The 23,195-nt window shown below is 41.5% G+C and overlaps 1 protein-coding gene and 1 long non-coding RNA gene across 7 annotated transcripts in view; one reads left to right on the top strand and one right to left on the bottom strand.

The window, feature by feature from the left end:
- Positions 1 to 7,432, top strand: part of LOC140493800 (uncharacterized) — a 29,670-nt gene extending 22,238 nt beyond the window's left edge. The window contains exon 2 of the long non-coding RNA XR_011963770.1: positions 6,797 to 7,432. This is a non-coding gene — a long non-coding RNA (uncharacterized lncRNA). The remainder of the gene's footprint in view (positions 1 to 6,796) is intronic.
- lrp4 (low density lipoprotein receptor-related protein 4) overlaps positions 1 to 23,195 on the bottom strand; it is a 414,285-nt gene that overhangs the window by 10,806 nt on the left and 380,284 nt on the right. For 3 of the 6 annotated variants that reach the window (XM_072592682.1, XM_072592684.1, XM_072592683.1), the window contains exon 38: positions 10,264 to 14,573. The exons of 1 other annotated variant lie outside the window; for it this stretch is intronic. In XM_072592682.1, the coding sequence (XP_072448783.1) occupies positions 14,238 to 14,573 (336 nt within the window). In that variant the 3' untranslated portion in view covers positions 10,264 to 14,237. Of the gene's footprint in view, positions 1 to 10,263; positions 14,574 to 15,263; positions 18,677 to 23,195 lie in introns of those variants that run through there. 2 more of the 6 variants (XM_072592687.1, XM_072592686.1) reach the window with 2 other exon arrangements.

Raw genomic sequence — 23,195 nt, 5'->3', positions numbered from 1 at the left:
CACTCTCTTAAACTGTCTAAATCTTTCTGCAGCCTCCCCACCTCCTCAGTACTACCTGCCTGTCCACCTAACTTCGTATAATTGACAAACTTCACCAGAATGCCCTCAGTCTCTTCATCCAGATCATTAATATATAAAGTGAACAGTTGCGGCCCCAACACTGAACCCTGCGGGACACCACTTGTCACCCACTGTCATTCTGAAAAAGAGCCAGTAGCTCACCTTAAACACCCTGGGCCCTCACCTTACTGAGCAGTCTCCCGTGAGGCACCTTATCAAAGGCCTTTTGGAAATTTAGGTAGATGACATCCACTGAGTTTCCCTGGTCCAACCTACTTGTTACCTTTTCAAAGAATTCTAACAAGTTTGTCAGGCATGACTTCTCCTTACTAAATCCATGCTGACTTGTGCTATTCTGACCCTGCACTTCCAAGAATTTAGAAATCTCATCCTTAATGATGGATTCTAGAATTCTTGAGCTTATCTAGTCTTTCTTTGTAACTAAACTTCTCCATCCCCGGTAACATCCCAATGAATCTCCCCTTCACCCGCTCCAGTGCAATCACCTCCTTCCCATAGCGTGACCAAAACTGCATGCAATACTCCAGTTGTGGCCAAACTAAAGTTTTGTACAGCTCCAAAAACAACCTCCCCGCTCTTATAATGCATGACACATACAAGTTTACTGTAATGGAAAATTAACAAATTTAACATTTACTGTGAAATCTGAAAGAGAATGCTTTTCTAAATTTAATGCTGCGCTGAGTGCTGAGTTCTGCAGCCAGGAGACAGCTTGTCTTTGTTTGAACTTTGTAAACATTCAAGTTGACCTTGCGGCAGTCGAATTCAGTGAAAGCTAAGGAAAGCATAAGAATAGTTATGTCCACGAACAGGGGATGAGAAAATAACGACTTAAGTTTTCCCAGTCTTTGCCCTTGAGAGCGTGATAAGAATGCTATAAGAAGTGTATCTGAATTATGCTCAAGTGCCCTTTACATGAGGCATCTGGCTGAATGTATTAGGCCGGTTCTGCAGAATGTGAATAAAGCTCTTTTCTTTGCTCTTGCTAACATTTGAGTCGAGTCAATTTAATTTCCACGACAGTAAACTTGGGGGCTTGTCCTGGGACCCTGTGACTGGGTTTGATTCTGAAGATTCTCAGGAGGTGCAGGTGCCAGCACCTTGAAAGTCTTTCACTTCATCTCCAGTGCTGAACTGGTCCCTTTGCGTGAGTGGACTGGGAATCTGTGGATTGCCGTAGCACCAGGGTCTGAACCGAATAGGGTCATGGTAAGAGGCATGGCTTAAGTATTCCTACATAGAGACTCATTCTAAGAGAATAAATGAATCAGGAAAGGGTTCAGTAGACTCTCGCATAGTATTTAACCAAAACTCAAGGAAAGGATTGCCACCTCTAGAGTGTTTAAGAGACAGCAAGTTTAAGGGTGTTTTAGACATGAAGCCACCACTGGCTGAGTTGGACTTGCCAAAGACGTACCGGGTACATGGTTTCTTGATTTACAAAAACCAAGGCATTGAGCTGGATGCATCCAATGCGAGAGGGAACCTCCGGAGAAAAAAGCAAGTCAAAGGGAAAAGGTAAAAGTACCGCGAGAGAGAGAGAGAACTGAACACTTTTCCAGTAACGCTAAAAATGGGCTCCGGCAAAAGTAAACAAAAAGAGGGTCCACAGAGGACTTGGAATGGCCAACCAAAAATGCAGTACATGTTAAATAATTATGGCCCAGAGTCTGTAAAGCAGGGAGAATTGTGGATCGAGGAATGTGGTTTTCCGGATGGAGGAAGTTTTAGTAAAAGGCAATTGGAAATATTGAGGTCGAGGTTGGAGGAGCGAGAGAAGGTGAAACTGAATGTAAAAATAGAACCTGTGAATTGGAGTGCTTATAACACGTGGACGGCTGAGGCTAATATCAGGGAAAAGAAATCTCAAGTAAAAGACTGCCCTCCGAGACCTACAGCCTCCCTACGAGATCTGCCTGGCGAAGGTTCCACATCAGCGGCTGCTGCCTCAGGGTCTGCTGGATCACCAGTAGCACTTCGTATCCACAACCTACTGAAGCAAGAAGCCCAAAAGAAGGACGGCCACTCCAAGACGGAAAGGCAACCAGGGCCTGTTCGCGATCACCCCCCCCCCCCCCCCCACCCGATGGATGATGAGTCACATGGTGTGAGTACTGGTGTGTGATCATCTAATCAGGTAGTTCTGCAAGCCCCAATGGTTGAGGTTGCAGGTCCAGAAGAGTATCCAGTGCTGGTCCACTGACCATGGACCATGAACGATTTGGAAAGTGCCTATGGGCAGTTGCCTGACCCACTGGAGGTTGGAGGTAATAAGTTCGCCAATGAAGTGACAAAGTTCTGTACCGGGTTCTGTCCCGCGTCACATGAGAAGTCTCCTGGGACAAAAACTAGGTGCCGATGTCACCAAAATCAAGCATAAATAGCCAACCATAAACGTCCATGCCAGAGCAGTCGACCCACAAGCGGACAAAAACAGAAACTTTGATGCTTTTGTTGCAGCCGCCCGTAGGGAGGCATTCCCAGTGCAAATAGACATGACCAAAATTGCAATGTGTAAAAAACAAGAAGGTGAGGTAGTGTCCCAGTTCCTTATGCGCCTCACTGAAGTCCATAATGCCCATAGTGGACTGAGACCACCCGACTGCATAACAGTTGCAGAAATCGCGCCGTATGAGGTACACCTGAGGAACAGCTTCATCCTGGAATGAAGGATGAAATAGCAAAAAATGTAAAGGACACATGTATTACCTGGGACACTGGAAAGCTGAATTTGATAGAACAACATGTGATACATGCTGAAAAATTGCTTGCCCAAGAGAAGGATAAGCGGAAATCGAAAATGGAACAGCAAGCACATAAAGCTCAGGTTTCTGGTGCAGATGGTCGCCCAGCCGTTGGAGGGAGATGCTGCAGGAAGAGAGAGCGGAAGAGGCGCTGGCAAAGGTAGATCTGGCAGGTGCTTTGTTTGTGGAACAATGGACCACTGGGTGAGACAGTGCCCACGCAGACAACCTCAATCGGCCCTGGAGGCTGGACAGTAAGGTGATTGACAGGGGAAGGCTGAGGTGGAGGTGGGCAGCCCGCAAGGTAAAGGTAAGCCTCTTTCCTTTATGCTTGGCAACGAGACTCGCTTATGCTAACCTCTTCTACTAACCTTATGGGTACTGAGACATGTCCCACCGCTATATTGGGCGCTGAGATTGCAAAGCATGGACTATATGTTCAGTGCAACAATGATGCATGTAAGTCGATGCCTACCTCTTATGTTATATGTGGAATGTACACCAGTTACCTTTTTGTAGATACAGGGGCAGCATATTCCGTCCTTAAAATAAGCAAGTTTAGACAATCGATACAAATAAAGATGAGAGAAAGATTCCTGAACACAATGTGGTGCATCAGCAGTCGTGGTATGAGAGAGATTTTCTGCACCCCTATTGTGCGAAACCAGGAATGGGGAAACATTCCAATTCTCATTTTTGTTATCGGAATTCGGTCCTTTAAATCTGATGGGTCGGGATCTCATAGGGAGACTGGTGTTGGATTTGCTCAGTACTCCAATGGGTTTGCAGGTAGTTCAAAGGGAAGATTTACATGTGCAGGCTGTAAAATACGACCCACAACCCCTGATGTAATTCTATGAGAGGCGATTGAGCCAGAGTGCGATAACTTCAGTGAGTGGTTCACTCGCCCTGGAAGCATGCAACCATGTTAATCCTATTAACACCAATTTTCTTGCTGGAGATAAGTTGCACTGCACACATACACCGCGATGGCCCTGACGAACCATATGAAAGGGATTGGTTCAGGAGATTGGTTAAACTAGATCAGTTGTTATTGTGCAAATTTTATTGGAATGATCTCAGATATGCAGTCAGTGTGAACTCATTTAAAGTATCTGTAACGGCAAGTAGACCCTGTCTTTTTGATGTGGAAGGCTCTTTTCCTCACGTGTCACTGGCGAAGGTGTCCAGCGACAGGTGGCAGGATTTAGGACCCTGGGTGCCAAAGGCACAAAGAATGAAAGATTGGGTCTTCAGGGACGATGTGGGTATCTGGTTCAATGCAGATATGTGAACATATAAGAAGAAACTAAATTGGCTAACTCAGGCAGATTGGACAGTCCAGGTAACCCCCGCTAGCCCTAAAGAGCCTAGGAGGATAGCCTGGCATTTTCCCTATGAAAGAAGTTTCAGACCCAAGATTAAAAACGGTCCCTACTGAGTTGTGGGCAAAAGGCAAACATGACGTGGGGCTCATACGGGGCTGTGAACCCATAAGGATAACCCCGAAGTCTGAGTATCATCCTTGCAGAGCACAACACCCGTTAAAATCAGAGGCCATAGAAGGAATTATTCCAGTCTTTGAATCCCTCTTAAAGGCTGGAGTGATAATCACCTGTGAAAACTCACCAGTGAGAACCTCCATTTTTCCAGTCAAAAAGGCAAACATTCCCGGTTTGGAATGGAGGTTTGTTCAAGACCTGCAGACAGTCAATAATGCTGTTGTCCCAAGCGCCCAACTGTTCCTAACCCCTATACTATATTAGTTCAAATTCCACCGGACAGTGAATGGTTCTCTGTTGTGGATTTAGCAAATGCCTTCTTTAGTGTACCGGTACACCCAGATAGTCAATTCTGGCTCGCTTTTTCATTCAAAGGGAAATCATGTACCTTCATGTGACTTTGTCAAGGTTACTATGAGTCCCCCACCATATATAATGAGGCTCTACGCAGGAGTCTGGAGACTGTTGTTTTAAATCCGCGGTCAGCGCTTCTGCAGTATGTAGATGATTGCTTAATAGCAGCACCAACAGAGGCTGAGAGTGCCTTTGTTGAATTAAAGAAGGCTCTCCAAACTACACCTACACTAGAAATTCTGAATCCAAACAAGCCTTTTGTACAAACAGGAGATGAAAAGCGTGGCTGCATAATATCTGTGCTGTTGCAGGATCATGGGGAAAATTGAGACCGGTAGCATATTTTTCAGCTAAACTAGACCCCGTAGCGGCAGGATTGCCTCAATGCCTGTGAGCCGTGGCTGCAGCTGAGATGGCTGTTGTAGCATCCAGGGATATAGTCGGCTGTGGTGAAATAACCCTACTGGTCCCACATGCAGTATCCTTACTGCCTTCCAAGCAAAAGACCACACACATGTTGGCAGCACATTGGCTCAGATAAAATACTGTGTTATTGGAGATGCCTAACATTACAATAAAGCGATGTAACATTCTTAATCCTGCGAGCCTTCTCCCCACAGAAGGAGACAGAGACCCACATGATTGTGTCGCTGTGACTAATGAAATTTGCAGCCCCAGACCAGATTTGCAGGATTCACCACTTCAGAATCCAGATATGGAGGGTTTTGTGGATGGGTCAGCATTCAGGAGCAAGGAGACAGGCCCGAATTGTATTGGGTATGCTATGGTGACTACCTACGAGATAGTCAAAGCGGGATCACTCCCTTCGCATCTGGTATCGCCTCTTACCAAATGACGATGTTCCCTTCATCATTTTCACTGCGCGCCTGCTGATTGCCTTGACTAAGCCCTGTAAATTGGCTGAGGGAAGGACAGTGAATATTTACACCGATAGCAGATACGCATTCAGGGTTGTACATGATTTTGGAACCCTGCGGAAACACAGGGGCTTCCTGACCTCCACCGGAAAGCCCATCACATGCTGTGGCCTGATTTCTGACCTCCTGGAAGCGGTCCTATTGCCTAAATCAATCGCTGTGTGTAAATGTGAAGCCCACACGAAAAATAATGATTTTATTTCCCAAGGCAATGCAAGGGCAGACTCAGCAGCAAGAACGGCAGCCCAGCAGCCGCCAAGTGAGCAGATTGACAAGTGTATGACAAAAATTTGTACCCCAACAGCAGGCTTAAGGGAGATACAGTCACAGGCCACCACCGGAAGAAAAGCATGAGTGGACGAAGGCAGGATGCAGTGTGAGGGAAGGAGTATGGTGTGGCCCCAATGGTAAACCCTGTCTACCACCATCATCATTATTTCCATTCTATGCAAAACTGACACACGGTAAGGACCATGTGTCAAAAGGGAGGATGTATGGTACACTAAGGGATTTACTCATTATTCCCAGAAATATTGTGAACATTGTGTTATCTGTGCCACTAATAATGTGGGGAGGGGAATACAGATGAGTCAGGCAGCACACCCCCAACCCCAAAAACCCTTTGAACATTTACAGATGGATTTTATTGAATTAACGCCCAGCAAAGGGAAAAAGTATTGTTTGTAATAGTTGATATGTTTTCCAAATGGGTGGAAGTATTCCCCACATCTAAACAGGATGCCAGTGCAGTAGCCAAGGCTTTGCTAACTGAAATAATTCTGAGATGGGGCATCCGTGAGAGGCTTAGTAGTGACAATGGGACACAATTTGTCAATAATGCCTTACAGCAGATCAGTGACTATTTGGAATAAACATGAGACAACACTGTGCCTACTGTGGGGCTGTGGAAAGAGAAAATGCTACCCTAAAAAATAAATGAACAAAATGTTGAGAGGAACTAGGAGTGACATTGACAAAGACACTTCCAATTGTGCTAATGTATAAAAGATCTAGGAGGAGAGGAAGAGCTATTCTTAGCCCGTTTGAGATTTTGTTTGGTAGGCCGCCCAGTACAGGAATTAGACCAAGACCTAAGATAAGACAGATAACAGGCCACTGTGAGGATGAGATGTTGTGTTACTGTATAAAACTCTCTGCACTTTTGTCTCAAATACAGAATCAAGTGAAAGCAATACTACCCCAACCAGCAGGAGGGAAGCTGCGTGATCTTGAACCTGGAGACTGGATAAAGGTGAAAGACTTCAGGAGGAAAAACTGGAAGGTGAAGAGGTGGCTGGGACTGTTTCAAATGCTCCTCACAACACAGACAGCTGTTAAGATCGCCGATTTTTAGCCATCTGGCTCTGTATATTTTTTAATCTGGCTTTTTTTTTGTTATCCATGTTATCATTAAATGACAAAAAGGGGGAAAATGCAATGGAAAATTAACAAATTTAACATTTACTGTGAAATCTGAAAGAGAATGCTTTTCTAAATTTAATGCTGTGCTGAGTGCTGAGTTCTGCAGCCAGGAGACAGCTTGTCTTTGTTTGAACTTTGTAAACATTCAACTTGACCGTGTGACAGTCAAATTCAGCGAAAGCTGAGGAAAGCATAAGAGCAGTTATGTCCACGACCGGGGATGTGAAAATAACAACTTAAGTTTTCCCAGTCTTTGCCCTTGAGAGCGTGATAAGATTGGTATAAGAAGTGTATCTGAATTATGCTCAAGTGCCCTTTACATGAGGCATCTGGCCGAATGGATTAGGTCGGTTCTGCAGAATCTGAATAAAGCTCTTTTCTTTGCTCTTGCTGCCAGTTGTGTTGAGTCAATTTAATTTTCACGACATGCACCATTTGCCTAAACTACCATATTAACCTGTCCTGCCACCTTCAAGAACCTGTCACAAGCACCCTGAGATCCCTCTGTTTCTCTCAGTTTCCTAGTATCCTGCCTATTCACTTAGTACTCCCTTGTCTTGTTACTTGTACAGCAGCGCAACACCTCACATTTATTAGGGTTAAATTGCATCTTCCACTGATCTGCCCATTTGAGGAATCTGTTTCTTTCCTCCTGTGACCTAATCTTGTGGTGGCCATTGACGTGGTCCAAGATGGCAGTGAAGGAGGGCTCCTCAGCTGGAGCTCATCTGCTTCAATTGCTTTTTGTTCTTCTTTTCTTGTTCTTTTTCTACTTTGTCTTTTCTCTACTTCTCTTCTGGAGAGTGGAGGCACTGGCTGCAATGGCAGCAGCTGTGGGCCTTGGCGGTCAGCCATGAAGTGGCTGGTATGCCTGGGAAGAACTCTGGTGGTCAGCGGTTTCGTTGCTTCGTCAAGGTCTGGAAAAGTACCAGAGTGGGACTCCAGTGGGAGTAGGCAGCCCAGGTTGGCATGTGCTGAGAGCGGGAACAGGCTTCCTGTGGTGGCCGGTAGCAAGGAGTGGAGTAGGCAGCCGAGGATGGCTGGTGGAGAGAGTGGGAACAGGCAGCCCAGGGTGGCCGGTGGAGAGCGCGGGAACAGGCAGCCCAGAGGGGCTGGTGGAGAGAGTGGGAACAGGCAACCCAGAGGGGCTGGTGGAGAGAGTGGGAACAGGCAGCCCAGAGGGGCTGGTGGAGAGAGTGGGAACAGGCAGCCCAGAGGGGCTGGTGGAGAGAGCGGGAACAGGCAGCCCAGGGTGGCCGGTGGAGAGCGCGGGAACAGGCAGCCCAGAGGGGCTGGTGGAGAGAGCGGGAACAGGCAGCCCAGAGGGGCTGGTGGAGAGAGCGGGAACAGGCAGCCCAGAGGGGCTGGTGGAGAGAGCGGGAACAGGCAGCCCTGGGTGGCCGGTGGAGAGAGTGGGAACAGGCAGCCCTGGGTGGCCGGTGACAAGAGTGGGAGCACGCACCTGAGGGTGGTTGGAGAAGGAACAGACTACAAGGCGGTGAAAGCAGGCAACCCAGGACGGGGCAGGGCAAGGTCAAGCCCTTGGGAAGAGTGTGAGCCCAGCATGGGCAGGCACTTATGGACTGCGATGTTAAACTATTAACTGTTTCTTTGTTTATTAATTATTTCTTTGTTTTTCCACTTTCTGGAAAGAAGGACTGTAACGTTTAAATTTGTATACTTTGTTTTTCTTACTTTTCTGCTTTGTCCCTAGAATTCTGTATCTAGGTATCTTTGTATCTAACATGGTGCTGTAAGTGGTTTCTTGTAACCATCTCCACTGTACTCATGAGTACATGTGACAATAAACCTGATTTAGCACATTGCTACCATTTTTTTTGGTACTCTTAGGCTCTTCATCATTCCTCAAGTCCTGGACTGATAGTAATGATACATTGAATCCTCTCGCCTACTTTGAATACTTTCGCCTACACTGAGGAATGTATCAGGCCAATATATTAAGAATATAATTCTGCTACTGTTAATGGTTCACAGCTTCCTGTGGACATCCAGGTTTCAACCACATGATCTGTTCTGATCTAACTGGTTTATCAGAGTGGTAGTGCCTCACATCATGGTTGAGGGTATCATCAGTATTAAGATGGAATTTGTAGCCACACAAGAACTGCAAGGTGATTGCACCTACCGTTGCTGTCGTAGATATATCTGCAACATGCAGATTGATGGGAATGTGGTCAAGTAGTTTTTCCAACTTGATGCACATTTCTGGGGGTGAAGTAAGATTTAGGAGAAAGTAGATTCCTGAAGAAGGGCTTATGCCCGAAACGTCAATTCCATTGCTCCTTGGATGCTGCCTGACCTGCTGCGCTTTTCCAGCAACACATTTTCAGCTCTGAAGTAAGATTTAGACAACATTTTGCTGGTCATTATATGATATAGCCATGGGACTGAAATTAAATTCTAAATGATTTTATCATAGAATCCACACAGCAGGCCATTTGGCCCATCAAGTCCACACTGCCCCTCCAAAGAGCATCCCACCCCAACTTGCACTTCCTATGGCTAAATCACCTAACCTGCACATCTTTGGAATGTGGGAGGAAACTGGAGCACCCACATGAAACTCATACAGAATGTACAAACTCCACACGGACAGTTGCCCGATGCTGAAATCAAATCCAGATCCTAACCACCCAGCCACCGTGCCACCCAATTTAGAGCACACAAAGATACTAAGAGGATGGGAGAAGGGACATAATCTCAAAACAAAGGGGCACCAATTTAAGACTGAAATGAGGAGGATTTTATTCTCTCAGAAGGTGGAGTATTTTTGGAATTCTTGCCACTAACTGTGTGGGCAGAGTCCTTGTGCATATTTAAGGCTGAAATAGATAAAATCAAGGGTCATGGGGAAAGGGTAGAAAAGTGAACATACGGAATGTCGGATCAATCATGATCCTATTGAATGGCAGAGCAGGCTTGAAGGGCCGAACTGTGTCCTCCTGTTCTTATTTTGTCGGGTCTTGTGGATACCATTGGTCACCATGGATCTATGCTGGTGTTTACATACCACACAAACCACCTCCCACCTTTATCTCGCCTTATCAAGAAATATAATTTTGAACATTTCTACTAACTTTGTATGTGAGGGGTTGCTATGTTTAAAGTTCAGAATGATTAGGATAATTAAATATATATTTGAAGAATAATAAACAGAACATTTTGTGAAGTTCAGATCCAAATATACAAATAAGAAAAAAGTTTAGAAAACATTCAATTTTAATAATCAATTCATTTTATATACACACAGATATATAGTTCACACTAAACAATTGTTCTGTAAACATTTTCTAACTGAGCAAAGTTAGCAATTGCAAGACTGTCTTAAATATTACAGAGTTTAATTTGGGATAATTACAAAGACCCAAATTAGTTATTCAGCCTCTCAATAATAATATATTATAACGCAATTGGAAGACAAATGCACGACTGATGTCCAAATGCAGTATGTATGCTTCAGTCTACTTACTCTGCTTTACCTTCTATTAGATGAAATGTAATATTCAAAACCATTTAAAATCCTTTATGTTTTTATAATATTTTCTAAGTTGACAAAGTAGAATACAAGATATTCCTGTGAGTGCAATGGAAGTACCTAGTTTTCTCCAAAAAGAAAATAATGCTGTGCTTAATTGAAATGCTAGGTAATATGGACCATGAAGTTGGTGGTTATCTTTTAAAATCAAGAATCTATATATTATAATCAATTAATTATGTAGGATTGTGCCATTTATTATCCTAAACTGACTAATTTATCAATTATTGCCACAATTAGTTTACTACCTGAGTATTTTAACCCACTGAGTACTGAAATTCCCTCATACAGTTTACTCAAGATAACTTAAAGTAATTTTCGCATTAAACAATTCGTGAAAACAACTTGAATTAAGCACTGTAAATAACACAGCAAAGTGGGAGCTTAAGGCAAAAAATAGAATCAAATAATGTGTAATGTAGATTAAGAGTAAATTGTACACCACACAACATAAGTTATGTTATTGTTTAACAATTTTGAGTCAAAGCTAAAGTTGAATACTATAAAAGAAGTTGGTGATATACAATGTAAAAAATATCAAAGAAAGTATCAGTGAAGAATTTTAGGCTTAAAAAAAATTTCCCATATCGAAATACTATAAAATGATTACATAGTGCTCAAAGGGTTAAAAAGGCCTGGTGCAATATTTCCTCACAAAATTCATTATATTCATTGTACTGATATTCTGGTCATTGGTAATGATAAAAAGAATTTGACAACTTTTTGTGTCATTCTTCATTAGTTAACCATGAATAAAATCTAAACCCATTTTCAGGTGCATCACAATTTATGACTTTTTTACAATTCTGGATCTTTATCACATATTTACATATTTAAATTTTTTTTTCCATAATTACATAGAAAGTTGCTTTACTTGATTAACAATCCAGTTATTATATTTCAAAAATGCAAGTTTAAATGCGTATACTATTTATGCGTATACAGTGGCCCAAACTTGTGGTCGAGATAAAATAGCACAATTTGTGGTTTAAGCGCCAGGCACTCAAAAGGTTAAAAATTGGACATTTGGTCAGAGAAATGCATTTCTAAGCAAATAAGCCAAGCCATATGATTGCAACAAAAACACCCTCAAGTCTTGGCTCTATTTCCAGCATTGACCACTTGTTGGCATAAACTGAATTAAAATTAGGAAGGAAAGAAAACAAGCAAGGTTTTTGTCAACAACTAATTGTTCCATCACAACAGTGGAAACTATAAATCTAGCAGTAATTTAATTTTCAATCAGATTAGTTACTCATAGTGACCATGCTTCAATTTTCTTTCCTCATTTGATAGTAAGCAATACTGTAAAAGCAGCAATCAAAATAAGCATACAAACAGCATACTAATGAAGCAGTTGACCTTTCAGTATTTGTTACAAAGACAATGTAACAATGTTAGTGGAATAGAGATGAAAATGTTGTGGAATATCAAATAATAGCCAACTGTGGCCCTCAGAAAAGCAGGGCAGGAATTAGGTGAAAAAACTGAGAGCTGATGTGATATTGATGAAATTTAAAGTAAATGGAGACTGCCATCCTTTCAATTTACGAAGCATGAGTGCGACAAGATTTAAAAAAAGTAATTATTATCCAGATGATATTGCCAGCATCACAAAACACAGACAACTGTTAAACTATATGTTTTTGATTGTGAAAGCTGACTTTAGTTTGGGATATGAATAAAATAACCTACATATGCGATTAAATGGGGAATGATACTGAATTTGTGGGTGCTGGAAATTCAAGGCAGCAAAAAATGTTTTCCACTTTCTTGTTCAAAGTAACAATAATTTGCAATATGTTTCTCGACAAGGCAAGACAACTGGGCAAAGAAGCAAAATGCTCAATGGTATATAGGTGCTTCCAATAATCCATAAACTCAGTATTATTGTCTTTCACTACTGCTCGCAAAGTTCAGTTAATGTCAGTGAAAGTTTACCTCCTAATCTTATGCTGTTATATAAATGATCATCTGTCTACTATGCTGAAAGTGCCAAAAAGTCTCTCTTTACAGTAATTAACAGCACTGTGCCCTAGACTTGAGGCAAAGATTACAGGGAATATTTCCAGTGAGAGATTATGCCACTGTTGTTAAAAAAAATTACAGAATATATCTCCCACCTTGTGAAATAGTTTTAATTTATTGGACTATTTCACTTCCTCTGAAGTCTTTATTTACATACATGATATTGTATATTCAGGGACTTCTGAATATTAAGGAGCTACTGAATTCCATGCAAGTAAAGGAAAATTCAGAATAGACATAATAATAAAGTGGTTTTTAAGTAAGGAGGAGAGTTGATATGCCAACGGCTTCACGGAAGAGGAATGAAGCATTAAGCTAATGATGACTCCTATCAGACTTTTATGCTTAACTTAAAAATCTTATATGGGAACTACTTTACATATGAAGTACTTCATTTAGTTGCTTGTGTTCCTTTAAGTAACTGAAAAATAACTAAATATTGTTGTATTTGTTTGATACTTGAATTTTAGTTGCAAGTTTTAAAAAGTGGTTTGGCTTTCTCCGCCAATACACTTTAGAGTTTTTGTCACTCAAATTTATTATAAATTCAAAGGAGTAACCTCTCTCCCTCACATCAGTTACTTATAATATTCTGGTCTGCTTCTCATTAATAATTTCACTCCTGTTCAAATTGCTCTGCGTTGCCATTTAATAACACAAAATAGCACTGAGATGTTCAGGTGTGATAGAAACAGTTAAATTCTGGCCCACATCTGCAGCCTGTTTAATAGGTGATCTGTACTACATTTATAAACTAGTTAATGTTACTAGTTTGCTCAGGCCTAATATGTATACATTTCATCGAAATGTTCATAGTGGTTACAAGCAGGAATAGGTCTTGATAGCTTATGAGTTAGTAGAGTTAATAATCATTAATGGCAGCAACTTCAACTAAGTACAAAATGAGAATCTTAATTGCAAATCAGTGCTTAGACAGATACTTAGAGGGCAAATGCAGCTTTTTCTGTACAATTGTTTGCCAATTCCTGTATCCTCCTTTCAAAGGACCAGGATAGGAGAGATTTTGCGTCACATTTATTACTTCAGTTGTGACTGAATGTCAAAATGAAGATGAAAGGGTTAATTAAATATTTCTTTTCAATATTCTCCCTCCTGTACAGAAGTCTTACCTGAGACTACAAGGATTTTCATACTGTCCCACAAAGACCCAGAAATGTGAGGCCTGCAGACAGTGTGAAAGAAGTTTACTTTGCTCCACTTACAGAATTACATCCATTTTAATAGCAGAATCCTCTACAGTAGAAAAGTAGGCCACCACATGCGACAGATAACCATCTGTACATTCATGCTTTAACCAGACACATATTTTAAGTAAATCTGAGAAAGAAATTGATTAACATATGCATCAGATATTTTGGAAATACTAAAAGAGAGCATGATCCCTTGGCTTTTATCCAGTCTTGTGTAATGTGTTGTTTTCCAGATGTGACAGCTTGTAGTGCCACTTAGTTCTCAGTTGAGTTGTGTTTTTTTTAAACAAAAGAGTCTGCATCCTCACACTGTCTGGAGCATGCTCAGTCACTGTCTGAGGTTGTCATAGAAACATATTTTAAATAGAACACAGGGGAAAGAAAGAAGAAGCTATTTCTGATCAGACCTCACTTTCGGTTGAGGGTTTGCGATTGTGCTTCCAGCCAGTGTCGGGTAAGGGGAGACCACTTCTTTCCTGTGAGCTTGTGTTTACACTGCTGCACTCAGACAGTGGTTCATCCTGTAGCAGCTGTTCTGTCTCTGTGTCACCAAGTGAGTCTGTGCTGCCCTGGATAGACAGTGTTTCTGCCTTCATACAAACATGATCTCGAAGAATTCCTCCTCGTGTGGTCTTAATCTGTTTCAAGTCATCCCAATACATGTCATCGTTTGACAGCAAACAGATGCCTTCAACAATTTTTATCTTTCCTTTTGAGTAACTATTATCTGAAGCAGTCTGGAAAAGAGAAGGCAAACAATTTGATTCTGTACTCATTAACCTGGAGCCTTTTATCGAATTAATGGTTCACAAGCTGGCCACAGCACATCTGAATTTCATATCTAACAATTCCCCAAGTAAACATTGTTCAATTATGGATGTAGGTTTGCTCGCTGAGCTGGAAGGCTCAATTCCAGACGTTTCATCACACTACTAGATAACATCTTCAGTGGGCCTCAGGGCAAAGCACTGTCGATGATTTCTGCTTTCTATTTATATGTTTGGGTTTCTTTGGGTTGGTACTGTCATTTCCAGTGGTGACGCCATTTCCTGTGATGACATCATTTCCGGTTCCTTTTCTCAGGGGGTGGTAGATGGGGTCTAACTTGATGTGTTTGTTGATAGTGTTCCGGTTGGAATGCCATGCTTCTAGGAATTCTCGTGCGTGTCTCTAAGCCAAACAGAGACATGCACGAGAATTCCGAGAAGCATGGCACTCCAACCAGAATGCTATCAACAACCACAGAGTTAGATCCCCATCTACCTCCACCTGAGAAAAAGAACAGGAAATGACATCACCACAGGAAATGACATCACCAACCCAAAGAAACCCAAACATATAAATAGAAAGCAGAAATCGTCAACAGTGCTTTGCCCTGAGGCCCACTGAAGATGTTACCTAGTAGGTCTGGAAATGAACCTTCCAGCTCAGTGACTAAACCTATATCCAGAATCTCAACCAGAGCTACAAATCTTCTCAAAACTTGCTATTGTTCACTTAATTTTCAAGAGTTTATATTATAATTTCCAATGTAATAAATAATTGTGACAGACCTCTTCAGAAAAGAGGTAGACTTCAGCTCACAAGCATGACCCAAGACTCCAGTTATTTGCATTTTAGTTCTCTGTCTGCCTTCTTCTCTGACATTGTCATTCTCCTACGGTGCTCCAATGAAGCTCAATACAGATATTTGTAACCAGACATATCGTGACACACATTTGGAGCAAGTGGGACATGAACCTGAGCCTTTTAGCATGAAGCTAAACATAAGCTTGAGGAATGGCATCATTTTCCTTGATTAGGCATTTTATAATCAACTGGACTCAACACTGACTTCAAAAGCTTCCAACAAGTACTGCTGTTCCTATTTCTTTCAGATAGCAGGTGCTGCTCATGTTTCTGATGTCACCATTTCTAGATCTGCTAGACCATTACCACTTGCTTTTGCCTTGCACCATTATTCCTCCAACCGATCACAGACCTACTCTTTGATCATTCTTCCCTTCCCTTCTCCCTTTTTCCTAAATCTTTTCACTCAAGATTTTAAAACTTTAATTACTTCTGGATCTCCTGAAAGGTGAACAACTTCAAACATCAATTTTGTGTCCACCTCTATATATATATTGCTGAACCTGCTGCATATTTCAATCATTTTCTCTCTATATTTCAGATTTACAGCATAGAAACATAGAAAACACAAACAGGATTAGGCCATTCAATATGGGTCATCATCCAATTCATGGCCTTGTTCCTAATTTCTCACTTGATCCCTTTAGCCATACGAATTATATCTACTTCCCTGAAAACAGTGAACGTTTTGGCCTCAACTGCTTTCTGACAGAATTCCATAAGCTTAATACTCTCTGTGTAAAGAAATTTCCCAGCTCAATCCTGATATTTTTAAACTGTGTTCCCTAGTTCTGGATTCCCTGGTCATCGGGAACATCTTTCTGGTGTTTACCCTATCTAGTCCTGTTAGAATTTTATAGGTTTCTGTGAGATCCCTCTCATTATTTTAAACTCAAGAGAATAGAGTCCTAACTGATCCAGGCCCTCTTCACATATTAGTCCTGCCACCTCAGATAACTGCATCTACATAAACCTCTGACAATGCAGCATCTGCAGCATTTTACTCTTTGCTATTGTACATATACATGTTTTAGCATTTTATTTTTGGTACATCATGCCCTCATTTAGCTTGCTTTTAATTGCTTCCATCTACATTTTGTAAAAGTGATCTACATTTATGACATGGAAGTGCTAGTGTTGGACAGAATCCGAAGTCACACAACACCAGGTTATATTGGTTTATTTGAAATAAACAGGTTTATTTAAAATCACAAGCTTTTGGTGCGCTGCTCCTTCATCAGATGACTTGAGCTCTGAAAGCATGTAATTTCAAATGATCCTATTGGACTATAACCTGGTGTTGTGTGATTTCTGACTACATTTATGACATGTAGGAACTTGTATTTTCCAATCACAATTAAATATTCACAGCAATTTTCTTTAATTAAGTAAGTAGCCCAGTTTTCCTGACCTATTTCCAAGCATTTTCCCAATGACTGCCCCTCCTGTCTCCACAGGAAGAAATGCAACAAATTCCTTGTCTCCTTGAAGTGACTAGTAGCAATTCCTCGAAGGGCCATTGATTTTGCTGCTCCATACAAATAGCTAATGGCCAAGGCATGTGTAGTGCACAGCCTGTTTATTGCTTTACAAAGATACCCCCAAATATCCTCCAACCGGCACTGGAATCCCAATTAAACATTTACACATACTCTGAGGTCATGGTTAAAATTACAACAGGTTCCTCAGGAAGGTTTGATTTCCCTCCAGAGTTTACAAACCGTTGAATGCTGTATGGCCACAGAGTCTTGCTGCCAAGAAGGCCAATGCGATGCTTCATGTTCTGCCAACACCACGTGTGGGAAGGACATCAGTTCTGGGAAGAAGCCTTCCTTTCTCTGTAGCCTTGCGACATGCATGGTTTCTGGAGAATGTATATGGATTCTCGGGGTGAATTTTAACACCCCCCTCCCACCCCCAAACAAGAGGGATGTAAAAGAATGATCAAAAGATAGGTGGCACGGTGGCTCAGTGGTTAGCACTGCTGCCTCACAGCGCCAGGGACCTGGGTTCAATTCCCGCCTCAGGCAACTGTCTGAGTGGAGTCTGCACATTGTCTGCGTGGGTTTCCTCCGGGTGCTCCGGTTTCCTCCCACAGTCCAAACTTGTGCAGGTTAGATGAATTGGCCACGTCAAATTGCCCGTGGCGTTAGGTGGGTTAGTCAGGGGTAAATGTAGGGGAATGGGTCTGGGTGAGTTGCTCTTTGGAGGGTCAGTGTGGACTTGTTGGGCCAAAGGGTCTGTTTCCACACTGTATGGAATCGAATCTAATAACCTGAAACTTCGTCAGACCTCGCCTTCAACCTGCCCACTTGCAGTTTTAATGGAAGCAGCACAGTGATTGGGGAAGAGTGGGGAGGCAAGTAACTAATCTATCCTTTATGAGTAGGTAAATCATTTAATTTGACTGAAGTCACACACCTCAGAATTAACAACCCTTTGAAAATTAACTTCGCCTTCTAACAACCCAATAGCTAAAGCAAGGATTGCCAGATTTAAGGACTAAGCCCATCCCCACGTACCGTTGGATTGATTTTTATGCTTCCTTACCACCCTTACTGAGATTAGGCAGCTGTGGGGTAGAGTGAGGTGGTAGAGAGGTAAAGCTGGATGCCATATCATAAACATAGAGCCTAATCTTCATGTAGTAAGATGCTGTCACCAAGGAAATAGAAAGGGTGCCAAAGAAACATGATTGAGGTGTGCAGTAGCTATGTGGGACTGGGAAGAGGAGTCATTGCTGCATGGTTCTCCAGCTACAACTAGATAAGTAATAGTGCAACTAAGTGAAGGAAGTTGGTCTAAACTGAAAAGGAATAATCAAGGAGTGTGGTGTGGTTAATCATGTCAAAGGATGCAGAGACAAGTAGGGTCCATGCATTTGTGCCATAATCCGAGAGAATGTCAATTACCCAGAATTCCTATGAATATGCAGCACAACTAGTCTTTTAGGTTCCACTCAAGCCTCGGAATGCTGAGTACAGCTATTTCCTTTATCTTTGTACACTCAACTAGCTTCCCCATAAAATGCCTCTATACTATTTTGGTCAACCACTTCCTGTGGTAGTGAATTCCACATTCTCACCAGTCTTTGTGGGGGAGGGCAGGAAGCAGATTTCTTCTAAATTCTCTATCAGATTTCTTGGTGACCATTTCAGATTGATGGCTTCTCATTCCCTCCCCACCTCGCCAAAGCAGAAGCACTCCATGTCTATACAATCAAAACATTTTGTTAGTTTAAATACATTTTCTGGTCACCACTCAGCTTTAGCTTTTCACAAGATAAATAAATGGAGTCTCGGTTTAAAGGGTCATTTGACAGATGGCATCTTCAGTGCGCCATCAAGATCCCTTAGCACTTATTGGAAGAAGGGTATCCCAGATATTCTGGCCAATACTTCTCACTGAATCAACATCTCAAAAAACTGATAATGAGGTTATTACAACATTACTGTATGTAGGTGCTAGCTTCTAGTTTGTAAGTTCTCATTTTCTCATACCTGAAGTAGTTAGGGTAAAAGTTAACTTATTTTTGATATTGCTACATGATTCTGATAAGATGTGCATTTGTTGGAAACTGGAAGTTTTGCTGAATAGGTTGTTAACATTCTAGTTGCAAAATCTGTCTGTACTTACATAGCCCATATCTTTCTACTCTCTTACATAATTAGTAATGCATAGTCAGAAAATGAGTAGTTACTTAGGCTACATTTAAGTGTGCCTTTTAAATAACTAATAATTAACTAGGTTGGGTTTGCCCTGAGCTTTGTGTTTATTTTTCCCAGTGTCTAAGAAATTGGGTTTGATTTTTAAGTTTCATTTCGGCAAGTTCCTGAACAGAGTCTTGAAAATGGAATTAATCTTGAATACTGTTTTAAAATAGTATACTTCTGTCAAAATAAAATTCACATCTTGGGGACTGGCATCCAAGTTGTTTAGAGACTGTCACCTTTTTCATTGTTCTTCCAGTTACGTCCGAGGGATACCAAAAATCAGAAACTGACCTGGACCAGCTGTAATAAACATTGTGGTCCGAGAACAGGTCAGAGGCTGAAAAATCTGTATGTAACTGACCTCCTCATTACACATAAGGATTGTGATGAAATACTGCCCACTTGGCTGGAAAATTGCAGCTCCATCAACACCACCCAGGACAAGGCAACTTGCTTGATTGGCTACTCATTCACCACCTTCAACATTCACTCCCTCCATTACTGATGCTAGTGGGAGCAGTGTGTGTACCATATGAACTCATGTGCAGCAACTTATGCAGACCTCTTCAACAGCACTGGCCTAGCCCATAACCTCTACCATTCAGAACGACAATAGGAGTAGATGCACGGGATCACCACCAATGTTCCCTCCATTTTTCTTTCTGTTGCATGGATCTCTGAAGTTTGTGCCATGTGTCCATCCACCTATCTGTGTGTGAGGACCTCCCGCAGCAGCTACACAGTTTAGAGGGAACGTTGAGCACCACGTTGAACAGGTTGCCTTCCAAGCCTGGTGCTATCCTGACCTAGAACCTTCTTTCACAGTTTCTGGGTCTAAACCCTGGCACTCCCCTCATTTCTACATACAAGAGACCCAGCCTGAACTTGAATGTCGTCAAAGCAAACTTCGTATTAGCCTAGACCTGGTATAAATATTTAAGGAAAGGCTCTGGAACATGTTGAGCACTGCACATACCTTGGCAGCTTGCTGTCTCAAAAAGTCCACCATTATTGGGGAGAACCAGCTGATCAGCTCAGTCTACTGCAAACTACAGCAGTGTGTGTTTAACAACACAAGTCAATAAAAATCCCAGTGTCCAGAGCAGTTGTAATTCCCTGTATTGCAATAAGACCTGGACTGTGTTTCAGTGGCACATAAGAACACTAGAGAAATTCCACCAGCAGATACCTCTGCTGTGTTCTCTCGCTACCAAATGCTAATGTCCTTCCTGAAGCTCAACAAACATTCTGCAAAAACCATATTGAACTAAATACTGAAAATCTCTCCCTAATGGCATCTTCTCAAGGGCAAGTAGAGATGGGCAATAAATGCTGGCCTAGCCTGTGACACTCACGCCCTATGAATGAAAAAAAAGTATGCCCAGACGTCTAAAAATTATCTTCCCTACCAGGTCCTGGTTTCTCAACTGGCCGGAGTTCAAGGTTGCAATGAAGAAAAAGCGACAGTAACAAGCATGGCAACATTGACATTAACGAGTGGGAGAAACCTGCTACTGGTACAGGCTAGATCACTGAAATTATTTTTAAAAGGAGGCAGATAGATTTTGAAATATTAAATAGAAGGCTATGCGAAGCTGGCATGAAAGAGTACATGAGACCTTCAGCAGATTAGACATGATCTTATAGAATAGTAGAGCAGGCTTAATGGGCTGAATGATTTACTTCTGCTCCCATTTCTTGTGTTCCTCTGTTCTAATCAGTCAAGATGGCAACAATTTATCCAACAAGTTGGATCATACTGAGTCTAAATGCCTAAATGATGAGCCAGAGACAATAAGGAAGTTAATCCCACATTTGGATCCTCTTACTTCATGCTCCATACCCAAAGATTTGTAGGTCAAGAAATGTCCAGTTCAATCGCAAGGACCCATGGTAGACTTGAGAGGTCATTATCCTCAAATCATGACAATGAATAAAACAACAGTCAGAATCTTTCCATTCCATTTTTCTCCTAGTCCTGATGTTCTTACTTGTTACTCTGTTGGAGTCCCAGCAGTGATAATTGCTAGATATTTACCAATTACCACTTTCAACAACACACTGACTCCTTTATGTCTCTTTTAATTTGTAAACAGCAATTGGCTTCTCAAGCTCATATTTCCTTTCTGTAATCAATTCCACCATTTATTTCCCACCCTACCTACCTTGTTGCAGTGGCTAAAAAAAATATTTTTTTCTTTAGACATGATTGTGTGCTTTAAAATTTGTAGACTACTGACAGTTTACTGCTCATAGAAGGGAATGGGAACTCTCTGAAAGATTAACTGCCATTTGAAAATGTTCATCCAAACTGACTCATAAATAAATCAATTGGAATTGAAGCAGAATCCCATAATTTCATGGCCAACATCTTCAGTATTTCAGCAGGTTCTGGCAGCATCTGAGAAGTCACACAAGATTTGAAAAGTTAACTGTTTCTCTCTGACACAGATGCTGCCAGACCTGCTGAATTTCTCCAGCATTCACCTGCTGTGCTTTGCTTTCGTACCTTAAGTAACTGGACATGTTTAAATCTTTAGGAAACTCTTTTATCTGTGATAGGGACTATCTGGAGTTCAGATTACAGCAGGTGGCATAAGATTATCATAATCTCCTTTGTGACATTCGGCTTTCAAAATCAGTTGTCTGTCATTCCAAGATGGGTGTGTGAGAGCCAGTGAGCGTAGCTCCAATGATAATGATAGGTAACGGTATTTGTAACGTTAATGAATTTACACAGGTATAGCAAGTGAAGAGAAAGGCAAATAGAATGGTAATTATTTTTGCAAACGTGAATGGAACATAAGAGTAGGATTGTTTTACTGCAGTTACGCAGGGCCTGTGTGAGACTGCATCTGATGTAGTGTGTACAGTTTCTATCTCTTTATTTCATAAAAGATGCAAGTGCATTAGAAGCAGTTCACAAGAAGGTTCACGTAACTCAATCTTGGGATGAAGAACTCATTTTATGAAGAAAGTGTGAACAGGTTGAGCCTACACTCAGCAAAATATGAGGGGTGATTACATTGACATTTCTAAGAGGGAATTGATAGGATCCATACAGGGAGAATATTTCTTTTTGTAAGGGAGACTAGAGGGTGGGCAGTACAATTTAAAGAATTAGGTCTTCTTTTTGCGATTGTGTTACAGAGGGTTGTTAGTCTTTAAAATTCTCTTCCCCAGAAAGTAACGGAGATTGGATCATTGAATTTATTGAAGGCAGAATTAGATAAATGTTTGATAGAAAGGGGAGTCAAAGATTTTGAGGGTCAGACAGGAAAATGCAATGGAGATCACAACCAGAATCAGCTATTGATTGGAACAGCAGCCATGAAGGGGTGACTTGCCTAATCCTTCGACTAAGCCCTAAGTTCCTACATAAAGACGTGTTGTATAAGCAAACAGTATGTTTCCTGTCTTTCATCCTTTTGCCTGCCCTCCAAAAAACACCAAGCAGAGAAGAACAATATTTTCGATTACAAATCAAACTGTTTTAGTTTAAGGAGCCACTTCTTGAACCTGATCTTGAAGGCTAATTTTATACTGTCCTTGCTTCCATCTTCACTTTTTCCTGATTGGCACTTTTCCTTCTGACCTCTTTCACTTTATAGTCTTTCTCCAATTATGTATGTCAATAATAAAGTCAATTTCAATAAGACAGCATGTTGGCTTTTCATTAATATTAGGCAGCAAAGAAAAATATATCTTTTTGTTGCTCACATCTTTTGTTGTGATGTGGAAGTGCCAGTGTCAGACTGGGGTGGACAAAGTTAAAAATTACACAACACCAGGTTATAGTCCGACAGGTTTAATTCAAAGTACAAGTTTTCGGAGTGTTGTTCCTTCATCAGACAGCTAGTGGGACAGGATCATTGATCTTTTACTATAAATTGTGTGTTTTAAGTGTCATACAGCTGATGAGATGTACTGAACAACAATCTAGGTTTGTTCAATACAGTTCATCAGTTGTATGACACTTTCATCTTTTACTATAAATTCTGTTTTCTATGATTCTGC

The sequence above is a fragment of the Chiloscyllium punctatum genome, chromosome 22 (assembly GCF_047496795.1).
Source record: "Chiloscyllium punctatum isolate Juve2018m chromosome 22, sChiPun1.3, whole genome shotgun sequence".
NCBI lineage: Eukaryota > Metazoa > Chordata > Chondrichthyes > Orectolobiformes > Hemiscylliidae > Chiloscyllium > Chiloscyllium punctatum.
This window is presented reverse-complemented; position numbering and strand designations above follow the sequence as displayed.